Here is a 22,536-nt window from a genome sequence, read left to right as displayed (position 1 = left end):
AGCGTGTGTTCTTGACTGGCTCCGAATCAAACAAGATCAAATCATCAAAGCATCAAAGCTGGCTGTGAATCAAACAGGGCAAAGCATGGAGTGACTTACTATAGCAGTCTTGACTGGCTCCAAAAACCCGTGCTTCTTGCTGTTGTGGGTGGCCTTAGACAAGTCAATCGCAGGCAGCTCCTCACCCTTACGCTCTTCTTTTTGAAATGTTTTTCAACAAAAATCAAAATGTTATTCAGCAAGAATCAGAAATGTTATTCAATGAGGATCAAACGGTAAGGTCTCTAGAGAAGAGTTCTCACAGTGGCAAAAATGTGTGTTGTGTAGTGCCTGGAACCAGTTCTGTGATTGTACACGACTTTTTCTCGATTCATCTTGTTCGACACACAGGTTTCCTACAAAAAAGCATACTGTCAGCATGATCTAGCACTACCATATCATGTGCAGAACATAAAGCATCAAACAAAGCAGAGACAAACCTTGTGTCTTGGGGTAGACCACATCTCCACCAGAGCTTGTCATTCACCATCCGTTAGATCAGGCACCGGAGACTTAATGCTGACTTTATTTGCGGCTACGGTATCAAAATACTTCATCTTGATCTGATGGCGTCTGTTCTTTGAATATTTCTGCAGAATATCTTTGCACGAGGTCTTGATAGTCTCCGAGTCCGTGTTCATCTCAAAATTTGCCTACCAAGATAGCAAACAAGGTAGGAACAATATTAGTGATCATGCATAGGTGTAACAGGAAATAGATAGCACATTAACTATAAAACAAGTAGCTTACAACAACTTTCCCAATGTAGTTCTCCAATAGACTAGCATTTTTTTGTATAGCTTCAAGTGAGGAAGAACCGGAAGATGGCTTTTTGCAATGAATCCACACTCAGAAGCAAGCTTTGCTGCCTGTAGAGGCTTCTCTGGACGAATCATCCCTTCGGCAATTTGGATAGGCACCTTGCTACCAAGCGACTTGGTGATCCTCTCTAGCCCTTTGCCCTTTCTAAGTCTAGTCTTGGGAGTCATTGCATCTGAAAATGAAACTGAACTCATAAATTAGAATATAAATCGACAAATGCAGGAATCGACAAAAGCATACATGATCATTCCATTTGGAAAATGCACTAGTAAAAGATAGCATTGCAAAGGTCAACTTGCCTGATTGAAGCACAAGCTGCTGTTCTTCTTCATTGATGACAACGTTCCTGTCAATAGAAGGTGCAACAGGGCTGAGGTCTGTGTGGACAGTGCCTGCTTCATCAATGCAGATGGTTCCTGCTTCATCTAGGCAGACAGTGCCACTTCCATCCATGCTGAGAGTGGTTCCTTCATCCATGGGCGGCAACTCATCACCCATTTGCACTGAGGTCTGAGAGTCCATGCGCAGCATACTTTCCTGATGGTCCGTCGTAGTCGCCATCCTTGCTTTCTGCCTTGTGACTCTATCAAGGGCAGGTTCATCAGGTTCCAGGATCCTCTTTTTTTGTCCTGGAGCTGGGGACATCACCCTTCCTGGAGGCATTGCAGCAGATGTTTCTGAGCTCTTGTTCTTCTTGCTGACTGTCTTCTTAACACCAGTCCTCTTCGTCCTAGATTCCTTTAGTGCCTCATATAAACAGCACGGAAAAAAGCATTAGATCACAAGAGAAATATGTGAGCACAAGGAATAACATAGAATAACAGAACCCCAACCCTCCAAGCAAGACAGAGTTTGCACCTTAACAATCTTGTTGACTACAACATCATCCACTTCCTCTCCATCAATAACTTCATCCTCCTTAGGATTGTACTCTGGGTCATCATTGATAACTCCACTACCCTCTTGAACCTCATCACTTCTACCTTCTTGTACACCATTTGTTTTTCTAATCATCGACGCTATTGCACCGATGCCAAGGGACTAGAACATCCGATTGTTCCTCATGATATTTCTAGCCCTAACCTTCTCATACTCGGTGAGAGGCTCTTCTTTGCATGATAAAGGAAACGTAACTATTAGGTGAATGTTTGGAATGCATGGACAGGTAGCCAAATATATCTTATGAAATTTTATTATCATTTAATCCTAGTTATTCAGGTAAGGAAGACTAACAGCACACAGGCACAATTAAGCCAGCTTATTCAGATTGCAGCAATACATTTCACTTAGCATATTAAGACACAGATTTTATGAAACTGACAGTATAACCACAAGGAGCAAGTTGCATACCAACGGTTGGCCTCATGCTTGACCTTGTCATCCTTGCCATGGATGATCTTGAGGTGGTGCTTGCAAAATAGAATAAACAACAATCAGATACAACAGGGATAAAGTAAAATGATGCACTTGTATCAATAAAGGAAAGCATGTGGACCATCATGCACATACATGTAATACATGTGAAACAAACTTGATGGATCAACAATATAGTGATCTAGTGTTATTAATTAAGCAAACATGTAAGTGCACTAAACAAGCATGCATGTACACTAGTAGCAAGTAAGCAAAGTGCATAAGTGCTACTAATACAAGCAAGCAAGCAAGCAAAGTGCTACTGATAGAAACAAGCAAGCAATGAAGGAAATTGAAGTGAAGCAAGCAAGTAATATTGATACAAACCCTAATTAATAAGCAAGCAAGTAGCTCCTTCTCCAAGTTATACTAATACTAGCAAGTACTGCTGATGGAAACCCTAATTAAGCATGTACTGCTGATAGAGCCCACCCCGCACTCTCTTTCCTTCCCCAGTCCCCACATGATCACATATACATCATGTGGTAAATCTGACAACGTCTCGTGCTAGTATTAGTATAGCACAATGGTCTACAGTATATGATTGGTATTGTGACAACACTATCAGGTACACCATGAATGGCAGATGGACTTAATCATTTAGTATTAGTATAGCTCGTAGGAATGGCAATGTCTCGTGCTAGTATTAGTATAGCTCACAGTAATGGCAGATGGACTTAATCATTTAGTAATGAACACCATGAATTAACTAGACCAACCCAGAGAGCATATATCACACCTACATGAACTACTCTAGTAGTACAGTGAGCAGAAAGCTTTCTATATGTAAACCAAAGCATGGCAGGAGCTCACAGGATAGAAACCAAACATGAATGGGAACCTACATACCCTAGATAGCATGGGAACAACAACTAGAGAGCTTTAGATTTAGTGGTGACCATAATCAAGAACAATTAACAGAGTGCCACAGCAAGCAAAACAAATCGAACACCCAAAAAGAATAACATCCTTGTTCTAGCAAATACAAAACAGGGAGAAGGCTTCAAAGGAAGATTTCTCAAAGAACATGTAGCCATTTCTGTGAAGATGCAAATGGATATCAATACTTCACACAATGGCACAACAATTACATCACAATAGCTTACTCCAGGTTCTTATTTAACTCAAGAGGTGGCACTAAACTAGCCAAGTAAATTTAAAAGGAATATGCAATATAATCCAAAACTTTAGTACCTGCTAGGGATTCCAAAGAGAAAACTACTACATCATGTTAACTATTAGTATGGCTACAAACGACCTCTTACAGACATCAACTTCAATGTCATCAAGCAAGCAAATCGCTATGATTACAGATTAACAAAGCATAACAAGGATTAACAAAGCAAATGGCTCTGAAGTAATACACTATGACAAGTAAAGATTAACAAACCATAACAAGGATTGGCAGCAGAGGGAGATGGAGATGGACAAAAACATGCTTTTGTGGTAGCCGTGCTTGAGCTCCTCCTCCTGATGCTGCTCAATGACCTGCATGACAAACAAGGCCATGGATGAGCTGCCACAGGGCATCCACATGACAACACAAAACATCAAGCAACGACATTGACAGGGATGCAAAATCAAAATAGAGCATACAAAATCTAGATTAAAGAACCACCTCCCCACAAAACCCTAACCCCATGAATCCATCCCCATCTCAAAATCACATTACCAACGACATGAACCCTAACCCCATGAACAAGAAGGATATCATCCCATGAATCCTAACCCCATGAATCCATCCCCATCCCCATGAAGAAGAACCCTAACCACCAAGAGATCCTAACCCTAACCATCAGGAGATCCTAACCCTAGAAGATGCACCATGAGATCCTAACCCTAGAAGATGCACCATGAGATCCACCGAACCACCAGAAAATCCTAACCCTAACGAGGGGAGTACCTGTCGTCGTGTTGTAGATGATGCAGCAGTGGCTCCTGTCACAGTCGTTGCTCGCGTCTACCCTCTTGTCACCACCATCGTCGATGTAGAGGAGCAGAGCGGCGATTCGTCATCGGGGAGCAGAGCGGGGCGGGGCGGAGCAGAGGAGGAGGGGCTAGGGTTGCGGGGTGGGGAGAGGGGAGGGGGATTCATCGGGGCTGGGAGGTGGGGAATGGAAGGGCGGAGCAGAGGACGGGCGGCGGGGCTGCGCGGAGCAGGGGAGGGAGTGGTCGTCGGCGGGGCGGCTCGGGGAGGGAGAAGCTAGGGTTCGTCGGGGAGAGGGGAGGGGAATGGGGAAATTTGGGGAGGGGAGGGGAGGTGTGGCGGTGCGGCACGGAGCGGGGCGGCGTGAAGCAGGGGAGGGGCGGCGGGGCGGCACGGAGCAGAGGAGGGAGGGTTGCGGGATGGGTAATGGGGAGTGGGATAGGGTTGCGGGCGGGGAGGGGAGATTTTGGGAGGGGAGGGTAGGGGATCCAACGTGTTAGTGGGAGAGGGAATGGTGGGACCTGCCTGGTAGTGGGAGAGGGAGTCGAGGGAGTGGAGGGAAATTTTGGGAGAGGGAAATTTTGGTGGAGGGAAAATTTTGGTTTGGGAGGGAAATCCTTTTGGGTTTGGGGGTAGAAAAAATAGGGGTTTTTTGTAAATTTTGTAGAAATCAAGGTTAAAATCATACCGAGTAGCTGAAGAAAACGTCGGTATTGCAAGTTTAGTATTTTTGCTAGTTGGTAGGCCACATTTGATGATGTGACGCGGAGGTCTCCCATTTTTTTGATTTTTTTGAAATTTTGATGGTGTTTTCAAAAACCGTCCGATTTCGTCGCGGCGACCGTCCGTGGCTAGGGTTTGAGCCGTGCGAATCTGTTGTCGATTCTGTGATGAAATGCCTATCTGTGAAGCTAAAAAGCATTTTTAGTGAAAATAACGGGCAAGCTATGGACGACCCGCAGTTCAAATTCCAGCCAGTTCCAACTGAATCGGCCGAAGGTGGTCGGAATTGCCGGGAGTAGCTATGAGGGTTGGAAATGCATGCTTTTTGGCGACCGTCCGTAAAATAGGGTCTACTTTGAGATAGACATGGAATGGCGCCGTTTGGGGTGCCCCTCCTTGTAGCCGCTTCACGAAAAACGCGTGTCTTTTGCATTCAAAAAATGAAAAACGGTTTTTTTTGTTAAACAAGTTGGAAGCTCGCTTTGGCAACATTGTTTGCCATCACAAGACGGAGGCATGCGCCCAATTTGGGCATATTATCAGAAACTATTCAACGGATGCGGCCATATCATTGCTAGTTTGGCTTGAAAGCCATGAATCTTCGTTCATGGTAGGTCGTTTTTGAGAACAATTTTCAAGAAAACACCGGTATTGCAAGTTTATTATTTTTGCTAGTTGGTAGGCCACATTTGATGATGTGACACGGAGGTCTCCCATTTTTTTTGATTTTTTTGAATTTTTTACGGTGTTTTCAAAAACCGGCCGATTTCATCACGGCGGCCGTCCGTGGCTAGGGTTTGAGCTGTGCAAATCTGTTGTCGATTCTGTGATGAAATGCCTACCTGTGAAGCTAAAAAGCATTTTTAGTGAAAATAACGGGCAAGCTATGGAGGACCCGCAGTTCAAATTCCAGCCGGTTCCAGCTGAATCGGCCGAAGGTGGTACGAATTGCCGGGAGTAGCTATGAGGGTCGGAAATGCATGCTTTTTGGCGACCGTCCGTAAAATAGGCCCTACTTTGAGATAGACATGGAATGGCGCCGTTTCGGGTGCCCCTCCTTGTAGCCGCTTCACGAAAAACGCATGTCTTTGCATTCAAAAAATGAAAAACGGTTTTTTTGTTAAACAAGTTGGAACCTCGCTTTGGCAACATTGTTTGCCATCACAAGACGGAGGCATGCGCCCAATTTGGGCATATTATCAGAAACTATTCAACGGATGCGGCCATATCATTGCTAGTTTGGCTTGAAAGCCATGAATCTTCGTTCATGGTAGGTCGTTTTTGAGAACACTTTTTCAAGAAAACGCCGGTATTGCAAGTTTAGTATTTGGTCATATTATTTGAAACTATTCAACGGATGCGGCCATATCATTGCTAGTTTGGCTTCAAAGCCATGAATCTTCGTTCATGGTAGGTCGTTTTTGAGAACACTTTTTCAAGAAAACGCCGGTATTGCAAGTTTAGTATTTTGCTAGTTGGTAGGCCACATTTGATGATGTGATGCGGAGGTCTCCCATTTTTTTGATTTTTTTTTTGAATTTTTTACGGTGTTTTCAAAAACCGGCCGATTTCGTCGTGGCGGACGTCCGTGGCTAGGGTTTGAGCCATGCAAATCTGTTGTCAATTCTATGATGAAATGCCTACCTGTGAAGCTAAAAAGCATTTTTAGTGAAAATAACGGGCAAGCTATGGAGGACCCACAGTTCAAATTCCAGCCGGTTCCAGCTGAATCGGCCGAAGGTGGTCCGAATTGCCGGGAGTAGCTACGAGGGTCGGAAATGCATGCTTTTTGGCGACCATCCGTAAAATAGGGTCTACTTTGAGATAGACATGGAATGGCGCCGTTTGGGGTGCCCCTCCTTGTAGCTGCTTCACGAAAAACGCATGTCTTTTGCATTCAAAAAATGAAAAACGGTTTTTGAATTTTTACGGTGTTTTCAAAAACCGGCGGATTTAGTCACGGCGGCCTTCTGTGGCTAGGGTTTGAGTCATGTTTTTAGCATTCCAAAAATGAAACTTATATTGTTTCATACATGAGCATGCACAAAAACCCATAATTTTATCTTTCATCCATGAGCATGCATAAAAAATTTCAATTCCCATCAATTACCAAACTGAATATTCATTGTTAAAAACATGACTTGTTTAGATGACACTGTCATACAGCATCCATGAGCATGCACAAAATTAAACCTTACATACTTAACATTGACATGTTCATATTACACTAACAAGTTTAAACCTAACATGTTGAACACCTTCTTAACATCTTCACTCCTCCTTCTTCTCCTTCATCAACCTGATGCGCTCAGAGTGGCGAATCCCAACGCGGATGTACTCCTCTACCACAATTGGCATGGTCCTGTCGCTGAGCTATGGGATTGCAGGCGCCGCCACCATCGCGAGGTCGTCGTCCGCCACCACCATAGCAAGGTCGTCGTCTGCCACCACCATCGCGAGGTCGTCGTCCGCCACCACCATAGCAAGGTTGTCGTCCGCCACCACCATAGCAAGGTCGTCATCCGCCACCACCATAGCAGGGTCGTCGTCAGCCACCACCATAGCATGTTTGTCATCAGCCAGAATAGGCTGCTCCTCGTCATCCCCACTCTGCTCCTCGTCATCCCCGCTTTGCTCGTCATCCCCGCTCTGCTCCTCGTCGCCATCCCCGCTCTGCTCCTCGTCATCCCCGCTGCTGCTCCCATTGCCTGGCTAAATGCAACAAAGAGTGAACATGGTGTTGTCGTCGTGCAGGTAGAGGAAGCCAAAAGGACAGGAAGAAGAGAGGCAGAGAGCTTACTGGCATCGTCGTCGTGCTGGTAGTACATGCGGCACATGGCGTTGTCGAACATCTTCACGGTGAACATGGCGTCGCCGTCGTAGCGGAAGACAAGGAAGTACCTGAGCTGTAGCTCATGGGCGCGGGCGAAATGCTCCCAGCCGGGCCCTAGGTACATGTGGCCTTCACCATCAAACACCACCAACACTTCCCCCAGCCTGTGAAGCCCGCTGCCGGCCTCCCGCAGCTTCACTTTGTGGGGCTCACAGCCGGCGAGCATCTTCACAAACTTGTCAGGCAGCCTCTACAACGAGGGTCAAGCAGTGGTTAATTGTCGCAATCAAGCACTAGACAGCAGAGTGATGATAAAGAAATTAGTGATTATAAATATACCTGCCTACTGCAAGATTTCTCAATTACGATCTCGAAGAACTCGAAACCTTCCAAGCCAGCCATCTCACTTCTCTGAAAAGCAGCATTGTAATTAAACAACAAGTTACCATAAACAGGACTGGACATAAATAGGAACAGAACCAAGTTTATGATGGCAAAAGTGATAAAAATGAGAAGAGCAATGCACTTGTGGATATTTATGATAGGAAAAGTGAGAAAAAAAAAGCAATGCACTTGTGAACATTTGGAATACTACTACTCTATCTACAATGGACCATATCTGCCCATGTGCCCATGTCTACTATAAATGGCAAACACAGCATCAGGATCATATCTACTATAAATGGACCATATCTACAATGAACCATATCTACTATAAATGGACCATATCTTCCCATGTGCTACATTTTGTTAGAACCCAGCACTTAAGAACTGAACCCTAAATTCTCAATTTAAACACACCTACCCAATACAGTCATGTACAAAACTGAACAGCTTTATAGTCGTCGATATGCGCATGAAGGCTATTGGCTTGACACCGATATAGTCATGTACAAAACTGAATTTAACACTAGAATTTCAGAGATTCAGAGCTATTGGCTTAATTTGCTTTGCTAGGGTTTATATAGACAAAGGCCACTGGAGGCTAGATCCCCTACAAGTTTAACTGCTCCAGTGTGCCGCTGCATCTTTTTAGACAAATATAAACATGTTTATTTTAAAAACAAACAAACAAAATTGGAAAATACTAATACACTTGCAACATTATAAGTGTTGGCATCATTTTTCCCCTCTTGGTCTGCCTTTTGTATTTCTGATGAATTCTACGTCACTGTGAAGAGAACCACAGGGAAACTAGCATACCTAGCAAGGTAGCACCACATCAACTGAACATGGCCAAAAGGGACCTAAACCTAAATGCCTAATTCAGTCTGCAAAATCCCTCTGAATGTGGTCCAATCGCTCGACAGTTGGGATGGAATCAACAGAACGCACGCGCAGGCACAATACGACCATTAGCCATGTAGTATACCACAATTCTAGTAGGGACGCACACGTAGGCACAATACGAGTAACTCCTAAATCAGCATGCTTGTTGGCCTTGTCGACAAAGAACATGGGGGAAACAAAGAAAATCAAAGAACACGGGGGGAACAGAACAGACTTGGGGCGACGGCGACTGCTTGAGCTTGTTGGCCTTGTCGGTGTCGTGGACGGTGCCTCCTCTTGATCTACTACTCTATCTACAATGGAACCCTAATCAGCATGCGCCGGGGAACCCTAATCTAATCAATAGGAAGAGGAACAGGAAGGACTCGGCGGATTCATACCTTAGGAGGCCGTCGCTATCGATGGAGGAGTGGTTCGCCAGGGAGGTCGTCACCGTCGATGGAGGAGAAGGGGATGCCGGCGGCAGAGAGGAGGAGTGGGTCGAGTGGATAATGGAGAGGAGGAGCGGGTCAAGTGGACAGGAGGAGTGGGGAAAAGAGTGGGTCCACTTGTCAGCGAGTTCTGTTTTGATATATTGAAAAGGGTTGGCATAGAGTACAAAACCAACAGCCTCTAACTAGCCCAGTGGTAGAAAAACAGTGGAATAAGCGGCAGGTCATGTGTTCGAGCCCCCTCTCGCCCAATATTTTTTGGTAGCTCAGGGGAAAAGGGTCGAGTGGGTAGAGTAGCAAAATGGCCCACTTGTCAGTGAGTTGGTCGAGTGGCCCACTTGTCAGCGAGGTCTGTGTTTGATACTTAACTGGTTTGATGATTTGAAAAGAGATGGCATAGAGTGGACGACCAGTAGCCTCTTCCTAGCCCAGTGGTAGAAACACAGTGAAACGAGCGCACGGTCGTGGGTTCAAGTCCCCGCTCACGCATATTTTTTTGCTCACAATGAAATGGGGCCGCGCGTGGGATCAGATGGCTGTCTGATGGAGCGCGCCCAAAAATTCAGTTAAAACAGCTCTGAAAACATCTTCAGTTCACCAAAAACAACATCTTCAGTTCAAAAAACATCTTTAGTCCAAAAACAACATCATTTTGCAATCTTTTACATCACAACCAAAACTACATGATCACCAAAACTAAGAAAAATAGCTCTAAAAACAACATCTTCAGTTCATCATTTTGCTTCTTCATTCAAAACAACATCTTCATTTTGCATTGTATCTTCCGTCACCAAAACTACATCATTTTGCATTGTATCTTCAACCATCATCTGCCTCTCCATCACTACACAGTCTCATGCATTTTGGTACGTGGAGAGATTTGTAGTAGAAAAACTACATCAGGATCACATCAACAACAACTACCAAGGAGACAAAATAGCATTAGATCACCAAGGAGACCAAATTTACCTTCTCTACTCATCGTCGTCGATACGAAAACAAGGAACTCTATGCCCACTCTTGTTTTCCTCATCATCACTACAATATTGCAGCATAGTATGATCAGTCCGGTTTTCCTCATCCTCGCTTTCATGTCCATCCTATACCACCTTTCTTCTTTTCTTGATGACTTCAACTGTTGCAGCACCAACGATCACATGTTCCCGGTCCCTTCGCACTCTGCTTTGCACCAGAACTTCCATAGAGTCATCATCAGCTTGCAACGGAACTTCCGTAGAGTCATCATCTTGGTATGTTAGTCCACCATCACCGGGGCCCTTTTCCACTTCAGTTTCAGTCACACTCCACAATTGTATGTGCTGAAAGTTTTGCACAACTCGCCATTTTCCGTGCAAAAGATTGTCTGGCAGATAAAACACCATTGTTGCTTGTGTTGTTAGAATAAAGGGATCACTCTTATACCAGCACCTTGAAGTGTTGATGCTTTTGAAGTGGCCATCATATTTGGCAAAAGAGTCTCTCCTCTTCTTGCTACCATGCTCAAACCAGTCACAGCGAAATAAGACAACCGAGCGATGGATGCCTCCACTAGAGTTGTACTGCAACTCTATGATGCTTCTCAACTGACCATAGAAGTCAATGATCTCACCATCATGTGATCCCTTAGTGATGATTCCACTATTCTGTGTCTTCCTTTTTTCCTCGCGATAAACGGTGTGGTACCGGACACCGTCAGCAATGCATGCTGAATACACTCTCACTCGCTTATCCGGTAAGCATGCCAAAGCAAATAGATCATCACTGACCTTCTTCTCCTCATGCAACTTTCCAATCTACACAAATAAACCATTTAGCAAACAATGGTATTTAACAATGGGTGAATAACACAGAAAACATAAACACATGTGGCTAAAGATCTCACATGATTCTTAGACCACTTAGCAAACCCCTTGGCAACCCTTTTATCAACATTGATATTGCTTTCTTCCTGATTTAACTCTTCCTTGCATTTCCTGCAATGCCAACAAAACATGTGAATTAAAACATTAGGCTAGTGCCAACCCAAGCAAAATATATATATATAATGAGTGCACAAGATATAACGTACTCGATATATGGTAGAACCTCGGCGCAATTGCTGAGCACAAACAAAACCATCTTGTCATACTCATCACCAGCCTCCAAGTATTGTGAGGCTCGAAGAAAGTTCACACCATGGTTGAAAACAGAGACATCACAACTTTGCGAATCAGACGGCTCTCTATTTTTGCCCGGCCGGTTCCATCTTGTTTCCACATCACCAAAGTATCTAGAGCAAAAAGTCAAGCACTCATCAACGACATATGCTTCAGCAATAGAACCTTCAGGTCTTGCCGTGTTTCGCACATAACACTTACAAGTAAGCAGCCTTCTTTCGATTGGGTACATCCAACCGTATTGCACAGGGCCTCTAAGCATTGCCTCTTTGGGTAAGTGCACCGCCAAATGGACCATCACGGTGAAGAAAGCTGGAGGGAAAATCTTCTCGAGCTTGCAAAGAATAATTGGGATTTCTTTTTCAAGTCTTTCCAGGATAGTTAACTTGAGGGTTTTGCAGCACAGTTCTCTAAAGAAATTTCCCAGCTCAGCAACCACTTCATATATATCCTTGTGCATGATTCCTCGGAGGCCCGCCGGTAAAATCCTTTGGAGGAGGATGTGACAATCATGGGTTTTCAGTACTGAAAGCTTGAATCCATCAGAAGTAACACACTTTGCTAGGTTAGCAGCATAACCATCTGGAAATTTCACCCCTCTTAGGAATTCACAGAATGCAAGCTTTTGTTCTTTATTCATTATATACCATGCTCGTGGAATTTCAAATGAATCTTCATCGTAGATGCAAATCTTCTCTTATGCCCATGTCCTCCAAATCAAGCCTAGAACTAACCGTGTCCTTTGTCTTCCGTTCAATGTTCAGAAACGTCCCTAGCAGATTCTCGCATAAGTTTTTCTCAATGTGCATTACATCGAGATTATGCCTTAATTTCAGATCAGCCCAGTATGGCAGGTCCCACAAACAAGACTTCTGGTCCCAACATTGACCTTCCTCACGCTTTCTTTTCTTTGCCAGCTTTCCTGGTCTCACATCTTTCACCTTTTCAAGTTGCTGCTCCAGCTCTTCTTTAGTGAATTCAGCTGGCTTGTCATGGGTTTCATTATCACCATTAAAATCTTTGCTTCTTCGCCAGCGATGGTTTCGGTGAAGAAAGCGGCGGTGCCCAATATAGCAGATCTTGCTCCTTATTCTCTTTGAGCAAGGGTCTTTGTCACAATGGACACAAGCCTGATAACCCGCTGTGATCCTCCCAGACAGAGTGTGCAGAGCCGGGAAATCATGGATGGACCATATGATCACAGCACGTAGATTGAACTTTTCTTCCGGACTCAAGGCATCGTATGTAGGTACACCAGTCCAGAGCTGGAGCAGTTCTTCTACGAGGGGCTCCATAAAGACATGAAAATCCTTTCCTGGAGAATATGGACCCGGGATAAGCAATGACATCATGATGTTGGACTGGTCCATGCATGCCCATGGTGGCAGGTTGTACGGCACCACAAAAACTGGCCACATGCTATAAGACGTGCTCATGTTCCCAAACGATTAAACCCATCTGTGGCAATGCCAAGTTTTATGTTCCTTGGATCTGCAGCAAAATCTAAATGTATACGGTCAAACTCTTTCCATGCCTCTCCATCCGCTGGATGGCTCAGCTCATTGTCCACAGGTTGCCGCTTCAGCTTGTGCCACTGTACCTCACGCGATGATTTCTTCGAGATGAACATCCGCTCCAACCTTGGTATCAAGGGAAAGTGCCTCAATACCTTCTCTGGTATTGACTTCTTCCCATCAGCATCTTTCCACCTAGATGCATTGCATTTTGGACAGTTGTCATGCTTTGCTAAATCCTTTCGAAACAAGACACAGTTATTTGGGCACACATGTATTGACACATAACCTAACCCCAGCCTGCGGATTATGCTCAATGCTTCATCATAATATCTGGGAACACAACTATCAGGGAATTGCAAGCTCAAAAGACGGAGTATTGCGTTGAATGCGGCATTGCTAATCCGGTAGAAAGACTTGATGTGGAGTAACTTCACGGTGAAGGTAAATCTTGAAAATTTACCGCCTTCATGAGCTGCGCGCTTCTCCTCCTCTAACACCTCAGCAAACAACGATTTCTGTCCATCAGCACGATCTTCAGCATCGTACAAATCCTTCAATAGGTCAGGAATCCTATCATCTTCATGCCCATCCTCTTCCTCCAAAACAACATTATCTCGCAAAACCTTTTCCATGAAATCAATGCCAGCATCACCACCACCCATCATATGAGGGGCCTCTGTATCAGCTTCAAAATGTTAAGGTTGTCTGTCTAAAGGTTCTCCATGATATATCCATCTATCATATGTGCTGGACATCCCATTAAGAAGTAGATGATCTTCCACTCTTCCTTGAGCCATTCTTGGACGGTTGAGGCATTCACAACATGGGCAAAGAATGTGAGCATCGTTGGCAAAATTTGCCCGAACAAATGCCATGAAATCATCAACTCCTTTCATATGTTCTTTCGAAAACTTTCTAACTCCTTCTCTAATCCAGCTTCTGTCCATCTGCCAAAGACAACAAAATGTTGCAACTTAGCAAATCAATCTAAGTGCATCAACATTAATTAATGAAAATGGATGGAAGTAATGGAAGCTAAAATTCCAAAAAAATTTATGTGCTAATTGCCTAACCACAAGGCCTGAAGAATTCTTAACAAACAAGCTGAACAATTCCTAACAGTACATCAAGAAAATTCATCTATGCATTATCTACCAAACAAGCAAGCTATCTCCTAACTACTAACAGTGCATCAATAAAATTCATCTATGCTGAAGAACATCTGACTGAAATCCATCTCCCACTGCTCGGGTGACAAGAGAGGAGAGGGGGGAAGAGGTGAGGGGTGCATACCGGGAGGTGTGCTTGCGGCGGCGGCGAGTCCCCCATGCTCGGCGAGCCCCCACCACCGTCGGTCGCCTACGCCCCTGCTAGCCCCCGCCTCCACGCCCTGCCTCGCCTCCGCCCCCTGCCGGCCCCGCCCCCGCCTCCACTGCCGGCCCCGTCCCCGCCTCCGCTGCCGGCCCCGCCCCCGCCTCCGCCCCCTGCTGGTTGCTTCCGCCGCGAGGCCGTGGGCGAGGTCACCTGCGGCGAGGCCGTGGGCGAGGTCACCTAGTTGCTTCCACCGCCGCCCGCCGCCACCTGGTCAGAAGACCTAGAAAAACGCTAAGTGTTGCTCTGTTCGATGCCACCTGCCGCCACCTGGTCGGAAGGTCCCACTTGTCACTGATACGTGAGAGCCGTGGTTTTATATACTATATGGAAAACTACCCACACATTAGCAACAATCTCTCTCTAGCCCAACGGTAAAAAACGAGCGAATCCAGCGCGAGGTCGTGGGTTCGAGTCCCCGCTAGCGCATATTTTTTAGGGAATTAAACGGTCGCTCACCCACCTGTCAAATGGGTCCCGCTTGTCAGTGTTGCAAATCGTTGCTCTGTTCGATGCCACCTGGTCGGAAGGTCCCACTTGTCAATGATACGAGAGAGCCGTAGTTCTATATAATGTATAGATAAACTCCCAGATGTGAGCAACTGTCCCTCTCTAGCCCAGCGGTAGCATGCGAGCAAACCAAGCGTGAGGTCGTGGGTTCGAGTCCCGCCTCATGCATCTTTTTTGGGCGAATTAAGCGCTCGGCCCCACCTATCAAATGGGTCCCGCCTGTCAGTGTGTGCCCCGTCTGTCTGTTGAATATTAAAACTCAAGCAAAAATGACACCTAGACAGTGACACATAAGAGAGGTTGTTGAGGTGGCTGCCTAATCATCCTAATTCATTCAAACTCAAGTGTAGTGACCATTTTATATTGGTCGTTATCAGCTAGGCATGAGGCAGTGGACAGTGCTACTAGCTTTACGACCATTTCCTCTAATGAAATTATGACCTTTCTGACCAAAATGGTCGTTATGGTTTAGGGTTTAGAGCCCCCAGACAGCTTTTGACCAATTGGTCTAAAATGGTCATAAATTTATGACCAATTCTTCGAGGGTTGCTGACAGAAGGTCATAAGTTGACATATTTCTTGTAGTGACCGCCCAGTGGGTGGCGCGGGTGGTGGCCTGGAAGAACCAACTGTTCAAGCCAAGGGTTAATTTGGCGTCGCACTGACTAGTCTTGTCAAGCTGTACTTATGATCTGCTTATCCCACTTGCAAATCTCCTGGGTGGTGATGATGGCATTTTGCACTGTTTAGGTGACGTATGCTTTGTGATGTTTTTCCATGTGGATGTTAAGTATTGTTTTTCCACTGAAGTCTTATACACTAGTTTATCTCAAAACATTTTTCAGTGCCCTGGGAGTTGTTCTCAAAACTGGTACTTATTTTATTTTCATCTATACCAACCTAAGTTAGGCGTTTATAGTTTTTGTATTCTCATTTTAGTGCACTTATGGTTTAGTGCTATGTGAACTGAATTGTAATATCATACAGCGTACGGTTTTGAAATTTGGTGTCATAGTGGTGTGAGTGGCTTGACTGGTCCTGCTTTTTTAGTAATGATGCCATATGTATGTTTGAACTGATTTTTTTGGGGGGGAGGGGGGACTTGAGATTATTTATGACCAAATCGTTCATTGAGGTATGGAAAGATTTTATATAAATAAGAAATTTAGCATAATTGACAAAGAAAATCTATTTGAACTTGTTGCATTTTAGTAGTTGAACTTGTCATATTTTATATAAATAAGAAATTTAGCATAATTCACAAACATTGTCTATTTGAACTTGTTGCATTTTTAGTAGTTGAACTTGAAAGTAACATTTAATTCAGTTTTTTAAATTATGTACATTTAACAGATAGGCTATTAAGTTCTCTTCTTTTTAGAGGTTCATTGTTTTTGTATCATATTTTTTACTCTTTTTTATCATCCAGGGTGCAGAGCTAAAATTATTTTTTATTTATATTTTTCGTATTTAAAGTTATTGCCTGCGAACTAGTATTTGAATGTATATATTTTCAGTTTCGAACATTTTTCTTGTAGTTTATATTTCTTTGCCCCGCCCTCTGGTTTGTTTAACTGGGCTTATTGGTGGGGTGTTTGTAGACGATGGAGGCTATTGGGACGTTTTCCGGCCCAGATAGCTGGTCCGCGCGGTTGTGTAGTGCGGCGTGCGCGTGTGCTCTGGGTTTAGTCCCACCTCGCTAGTCGAGGGGGCTCTAGACCTGTTTATAAGCGCAGCCGAGGCTCACCGGTCGAACTCCTTTGAATACTTACCTAAGCGCTTATACATGTGGGCCCTCGACGGCATGCCCTGCATTGTGCGGATTACTAGGGTTCACCCACAGGCTCGAGTTCAAGTATCTAGCATCGTCAGGGCCTGCACCGGTCCTTGGGCGGTCAATTTTTTTTGTTTGTTTGAATCTAGTACTTGACTCCACCAGTAACTTGGATTGATCCTTTTTGTTCTAGTTCTTGTGAGTTTTGTGTAAGTGTAATTTTTTTCATTTCAGTTTTTTGCCTTCTTTTTTGTATTTGTTTTTGTAATTGTTCTCAAGGGTCTTCTGGTGTCATTTTCAGTACTATGGTACTTGCCTGTAGACTAAGTTGTACTCATAGTCCATTCATAGTAGAACTTATGTTCTTAGTTTGACATTTTTTTGGGGGTGTTAAGGATTGATGCTTCTTTGTACTTTTTATTGTAGTATGTATGTACTGTCCGATCAAGTGTACTAGTACTTTCATTCTTAATCTGCAAGTGACCAACATAAGTGTGTGCTGATGCTTCTTAACCTTTTCTGTTTGTAGTACTTGTTAATTTTCTAGCAACTACATATGAATGAGAACATTACATGAAGTACTAAGAATTTCTGCTTCAACTTTTGAAGCATTCTTAAGCAACTCAAATTGTGCTGATTGTTTTCAACGTTATGTTTTCTATACAATACTGAATTGAAACTACACATGGAACAACGTTGTGTGATTAGTTGCTTCATAACTAGTAATTTAGAGCTGCCAGAAAGTTCCATTCAGGAGCTACTTTGAATTTGAAATGATGAATTAACAACATACAAAGCTACCAAACTTATATAATGAGATAAGCAAAACATTGTACTTGATGACATAAATAAACTTGTTCAACCATGACAAGCATGACATAATCATACTGGTTCAACCCAACAAGAGCAAACTACTAATTTGAAACAACAATATAAAAGGCAAGCACAAGCGGAAGGAAAACAAAGGCAGGCTCTGATGTATCTTCATCCATAATAGGGGTGAAAGGGGCAGTCATAGAATTTGTCAGCCTCCCGCTCTTTTGCAAATTCCCAACCATCTGTGATGTAGCCGATCATGTTCCATGACTTGTACATGGCGTACGCATCTAGTCCTGCATACTCGATGAGCTTATCTGGCAGCGGGCTGGTCCCCCATAGTTTGTGGTCTTCCTGCGTGTCGATGTTCTTCTTCATGCCTTTGTAGAATGGGTGGATGACGCTGCTGCAACATTAGTCAAGGAGTCGTACTCTTTTCCGGTGTATGGAACTCTCCAGAGGCACTGAATGTCGATGAACTTGTTGGGGTTGATCTCCAAACCAGACATCTTCAGCTTTTCTTTGTCGCTTTCAATGCTGAAACCGGCAAATGTGAACAACCTCTCATGCTACAGCATCTTGTTCAGGCGCTTGGGCCTACAAGGGGAGAGACATTTTGAAAATTAGCATTACTTTGATGTTTGAATTATTCATTTTTGTCTTGTTTTACAAGCGATGAATCCATAAAGTAGATGCTTATATAGCATAATTAATGGATGAATGTAATTCAGAAACTAGCAAACAAAGTTCTGAAATTAAATTCAAGTACATCCTGTTATTTTTATTTTTGGATTATACATTGTTTTAGTCAATGTTGTATGTGCTGCTTTAGTACTAATTTAGTTTACTTTTGTTGAATAGGACAACACATAACCAGTGCTTCACCAAGTCCTTATTTTATTTGCTTATGAAAATAACATTAGATCAAATTCAGAAAATACTTCACTACATCAAGTTCAGAAATATCTTTTTAATACATCGAGTACATAAACTATGCTATTGGATCTAGTTCAGAAACTACACTAGTCGATCAACTTCAGAAATTAATCTTCCGCAAGATATTCCAAATAGTAATCCAGTGCATCAGGTTCAAAAATATATTTATAGTGTATCTACTTGAGAAAATGCAGTAGTGCAACCACTTTTCACAAACCACACTAGTACATCTAGTTGGGAAACAAGTCTGATAAAATTTTCAAGATACAGTACTAATAAAACAGATGAACCAAACATGGCAAATGAGTAGGGTGGGTCACCATTTTGTGGCCGTTGTGATGTGGTACACCAAGCAGAGCTCATCGACGTACACCTACAGGACTGCTACCATCTGGGGAGGTTCATCTTCGCTGGTGTAGTGCACACCAACACCGATGATCTTAGGAAGCTTGCCGCCAGCCTTCCTCCAGAGCCTGGAGATCATCTCGTCGACCTTGTCTGGTTCGTTGGTGCAGACGATCTCCAGTGTCTCCTTGCTGTAGAGCTCAACCCCTGTGAGTGTTGTGGTGTAATCACACTTCTCGCCGGGGACGTGAACGTCGACAAGGTTGATGGTCTTGTCCGATGTCCCACCATGATGACGCTTGGTGGACTGTTCCTCCGCCATCGCCCTCCTCCGGTGACAGTGGACTTGGGAGAGAGAAGTTTGTGGTTTGTGTGTAGTGGAGATGGAAGGGGCAATGGTGGTTTCTGGGATTGAGGTAGAGATGGAAGAGAATGGGGTATTTTGTAGTGCATCGACGGGGGGTGTGTGGGAGGCGGTTTGTGGGGAGTGTGGGTGTAGTGGTCATGGGGGTCCCCATTTGCAGTCCCTTGTGGCAACCGCCCAGTGGGTGGCGCGGGCGATGGCCTGGAAGAACTAACCGTCCAAGACAAAGGGTTTTTAATGACGCACTGAGTAGTCTTGTCAAGTTGTACTTATCAGCTGCCTATCCCACTTGCACGTCTCAGGGGTGGTGATGATGGAGGTTTTGTACTCCTCTGCTGTGGGTACTTGGACTGGTGATTGAAGTGTAATTGAACTTACCAAATACCAGTCATGCTAATGTTTTTTAAAACAATTTTTGTTTTTTGAAAGGATTTGTTTATATCAAGATAATCTCTGAAAGTATTTTTTACAGATAAACTAGATTTTCATCAGTGCAGGTGTATTATATTTTGCATTTTGCTTGAGGTAATTATTTTTATGTACTGATGGTCTTTCTGAACTAGGACTGGTAGAAGCAGACATAGCTTGTTTTTTTCAAACGATGTTTTTTGAGGTGTTCACGGGTGTGTTTGGTTACTATGCCTTTGTACTGACGAGTGAGAATTATCAGTACTGATGTACTATAAGAGTTTAAATTTTCATTAACATATTTTTGCTGAGTTACTCGTCGACAGTAGTGTTGGCGTTACATATAATCCAGATAAGTTTTTTGAAATGTATTTGTGACTGCATTCAAAAGGATTATCAAATAGTTTACATAATAATGTCACTTGTCCAGCGGGCACAAATCACAAATTATATCTTAACTATAATACTGATCGAGAAATCGATGATAAAGCTAAATAAGTTTTTGGTAATGACAGTGTTTCTGATATGTTTCCTCATTGTGTACCGAGGCAACGGAGAGTACAAGCTTATTTTTTCAGTTGACGCACTAGCATAACCACTATGAATTCTTTAGCCTTGAGCTCCTCCTAACTAGCCCGAATGTTGTCCCTTGCCGGTGCCCTTTCCTGGTTGAGTCTTGGCAGCTTCATCGTAAGTTTCAGTTTCCTCGTCCCCAACATTGTCATCTTCATTGTCTTCGTCTGATTGGTCGTCATTCTCGTCAAACTCTTCTTCTTCATCCTCTTCTTTTGATTTTTTGGAACTCTGTACCTTGCCCTATTTCTGTTCAGCGCCACTGACCCTCCTTGCCCGCTTTGCATGTGCGGGCATTATGTCCGTCAGTTCCCCCACACTTGCGGCAAGTGTAGCTGTTGCGTGTGTTGTCTCCATTGGTAGAAACCTGGGCAGCTCCAATCTGCTTGTGCATCGTTTGCTTGTCGACAGTGGAATCTGTGCAGAGTGGGCATGTGCGGTAATTATGGTTGCTCACGACGTTGCAGAATCCGCATGCCCTTATCCCGAGAGGTTTGCCGTCTGGGCCAAATTCCACGCACCTGATGGGGCGTGGCAGCTTTTTGGTTGCTGCTTTCGCTGCTTGCGTCTTACTCTTCCTCCCCTTTGTGTTTGAGAATATGGGTGTTTTAATCACCCTTTCCTGCTGCTGCTGGTAGGATGTCCTGTTCTGATCTTGCTGTACACAGCTTGTGAGTAAAGCTTTGCCATCTGGGTGTCAAACCCATAGAAGGTCAGCGTGTTTTGTTCCTTGTACCCATGCAAGAATGATGACCAAATTATTAGTTTTCTCGCAGCAAAAAATTGTCTAACTAATAAAGTTTTACTTTAGTAAGCATGTTATTTTTTGTCCTACGACATGTGATAGAGCTATACCCGGTTACCCATTGTCTCCTGGTTCTCTGTCTGCCTCCTTGTTTTGACGCAGGAGTTTACCTGGCTGACAAACCGGTGGAGGTTTTGTCTCTCACTTACGAAGTTATTCTTGAGAACATAGTTCATGCTCTCACTTTGTTGTGTGGATGTCATTTTGGCGCAGAAAATTTCTTTGAAGTATGCTGATATCCATCTCTCACGATCGTTCCACATGCCCACAATCGTGGCATCATCATGGAGGTTGTACTTATCCATGAGTCTTTTCCAGGCAGCCTCAAACTCAGTTGGCATGAGGGGCCAGTTGAGGATTGTTGTGAATTCATCCTTAAAGTCTTCGTGCAGGTTGTACAGGTATGCGAGGTGTTCCCTGTACTTCTTCATAATGTGCCAGCGGCACAGCTTGTGTACTATGTTTTTGAAAGCATCTGGGATCGCCAAAGCCATTGCCGAGCACTGGTCTGGTAATGAGAAAAGAGACGTGGAGTGGTCAGCAGATGGTAGTGCATATATACAAAATAGAACTGACACAACATTTTTATTGTGTTATTTTCCTTTTTTGGATGGGGTGGTGGTTGGGGGTGGTTTTGGCGGTTTGTACCTGTGAGGATGCATGTAGGAGCCTTCCCTCTGATGCACCTTAAAAATTTCTTGAACAACCATCTGAATGAATCTGCATCCTCATCTCTTATTAGGGAAAAACCAAAGAATGTAGTCTGTAAGTGGTTGTTAGTACCTACAAACACCCCAAGTGGCATATGGTACTTGTTCGTCTTATATGTGGTGTCAAATGTTACGCAGTCACCAAAGTCTTGATAGGCCGCTCGACAGCTTGCGTTCGCACAGAATATGTTCTTAACTCTGTCAGACTCATCGAGTTGCATGTCACAGAAGAATTCCCTGTTTATAGCTTTCATCTCCCTAAAGAAGTTGACAGTCTTTAGGACATCGTCCACATCATCCATCCTTGAATTCTTTGCTTTCCTGCATATTAAAAGCGAACAGTCATTCAAAAATGCACATTGAACAGGTGTTAGGTCATGCGTTGCGTAATATGTTTGTATTGACAAAGTAAAAAAAGACGGAGGGGGTTTATGGGAAGAGAACAAGTTTGTACTTACAGGTTAATCAGGTCTTTGACATTCATTTCGAGGAAGTAGCTACCGGGGTCATCCATTGTCCAGTATGCTCATGATTTGCACGTGTTCAATGCCTTTGAACTGCAGGTACTTGACGTACTCCAAGATTGTTTTGTCAAAGTTTTTGTGGGAGTGCAAGAAGACAAGCATTTAGGGGGTGAGCTGTAGCCTGTGGTTGTGTTCCCAGACTATCTCTTTTACGACAAGTGTTCCATCCTTTTCCCTCTTCAGCCTCATTTTATCCCTGCAGTTAGTCCTGGCTGTCGTCTTGTTCCGCTGTCTATTTGCTTCTGACAC

General features: G+C 43.9%; 3 protein-coding genes and 1 pseudogene across 3 annotated transcripts; all 4 read right to left on the bottom strand.

The window, feature by feature from the left end:
- Positions 1-7,297: 7,297 nt before the first annotated feature.
- Positions 7,298-8,292, bottom strand: LOC147970615 (uncharacterized). The gene is made up of 3 exons (XM_087522680.1): positions 8,097-8,292; positions 7,725-8,007; positions 7,298-7,632 (listed from the first exon to the last, which is right to left on the bottom strand). The coding sequence occupies exons 1-3, from the start codon at positions 8,220-8,222 to the stop codon at positions 7,298-7,300; spliced, it is 744 nt and encodes a 247-aa protein (XP_087378806.1). The 5' UTR covers positions 8,223-8,292.
- A 1,065-nt stretch (positions 8,293-9,357) lies between these two features.
- On the bottom strand, positions 9,358-14,098 carry LOC147970614 (uncharacterized; annotated as a pseudogene).
- Positions 14,099-17,790: 3,692 nt separating this feature from the next.
- LOC147970613 (uncharacterized) lies at positions 17,791-19,225 on the bottom strand. Its single transcript, XM_087523517.1, has 3 exons — positions 18,936-19,225; positions 18,088-18,159; positions 17,791-18,028 (listed from the first exon to the last, which is right to left on the bottom strand). The coding sequence occupies exons 1-3, from the start codon at positions 19,223-19,225 to the stop codon at positions 17,791-17,793; spliced, it is 600 nt and encodes a 199-aa protein (XP_087379643.1).
- Positions 19,226-20,860: 1,635 nt separating this feature from the next.
- On the bottom strand, positions 20,861-22,277 carry LOC147970612 (protein FAR1-RELATED SEQUENCE 5-like). The gene is made up of 4 exons (XM_087523516.1): positions 22,222-22,277; positions 21,702-22,084; positions 21,164-21,561; positions 20,861-20,977 (listed from the first exon to the last, which is right to left on the bottom strand). The coding sequence occupies exons 1-4, from the start codon at positions 22,275-22,277 to the stop codon at positions 20,861-20,863; spliced, it is 954 nt and encodes a 317-aa protein (XP_087379642.1).
- Positions 22,278-22,536: the final 259 nt, after the last annotated feature.

This window comes from Triticum urartu, chromosome 5A (genome assembly GCF_056163025.1).
Source record: "Triticum urartu cultivar PI428250 chromosome 5A, HENAU_Tu73, whole genome shotgun sequence".
Taxonomy (NCBI): Eukaryota; Viridiplantae; Streptophyta; class Magnoliopsida; order Poales; family Poaceae; genus Triticum; species Triticum urartu.
The sequence above is the reverse complement of the archived record's forward strand: the minus strand, read 5'-3'. Positions and strand labels throughout refer to the sequence as shown.

What these genes read in the sequence shown, in the direction of transcription:
- LOC147970615 (XM_087522680.1), bottom strand. Translation starts at nt 8,222, where the DNA reads ATGTCCAGTCCTGTTTATGGTAACTTGTTGTTTAATTACAATGCTGCT. An exon ending in AGAAATCTTGCAGTAGGCAG is followed by an intron (nt 8,008 to 8,096) that starts GTATATTTATAA and finishes CCCTCGTTGTAG; the next exon opens with AGGCTGCCTGACAAGTTTGT. An exon ending in CCAGCACGACGACGATGCCA is followed by an intron (nt 7,633 to 7,724) that starts GTAAGCTCTCTG and finishes GCATTTAGCCAG; the next exon opens with GCAATGGGAGCAGCAGCGGG.
- LOC147970613 (XM_087523517.1), bottom strand. Translation starts at nt 19,225, where the DNA reads ATGGCGGAGGAACAGTCCACCAAGCGTCATCATGGTGGGACATCGGAC. An exon ending in CCCCAGATGGTAGCAGTCCT is followed by an intron (nt 18,160 to 18,935) that starts GTAGGTGTACGT and finishes TGCCGGTTTCAG; the next exon opens with CATTGAAAGCGACAAAGAAA. An exon ending in AACAAGTTCATCGACATTCA is followed by an intron (nt 18,029 to 18,087) that starts GTGCCTCTGGAG and finishes CTAATGTTGCAG; the next exon opens with CAGCGTCATCCACCCATTCT.
- LOC147970612 (XM_087523516.1), bottom strand. Translation starts at nt 22,277, where the DNA reads ATGGATGACCCCGGTAGCTACTTCCTCGAAATGAATGTCAAAGACCTG. An exon ending in GTCAAAGACCTGATTAACCT is followed by an intron (nt 22,085 to 22,221) that starts GTAAGTACAAAC and finishes TTTAATATGCAG; the next exon opens with GAAAGCAAAGAATTCAAGGA. An exon ending in TCCTACATGCATCCTCACAG is followed by an intron (nt 21,562 to 21,701) that starts GTACAAACCGCC and finishes TCTCATTACCAG; the next exon opens with ACCAGTGCTCGGCAATGGCT.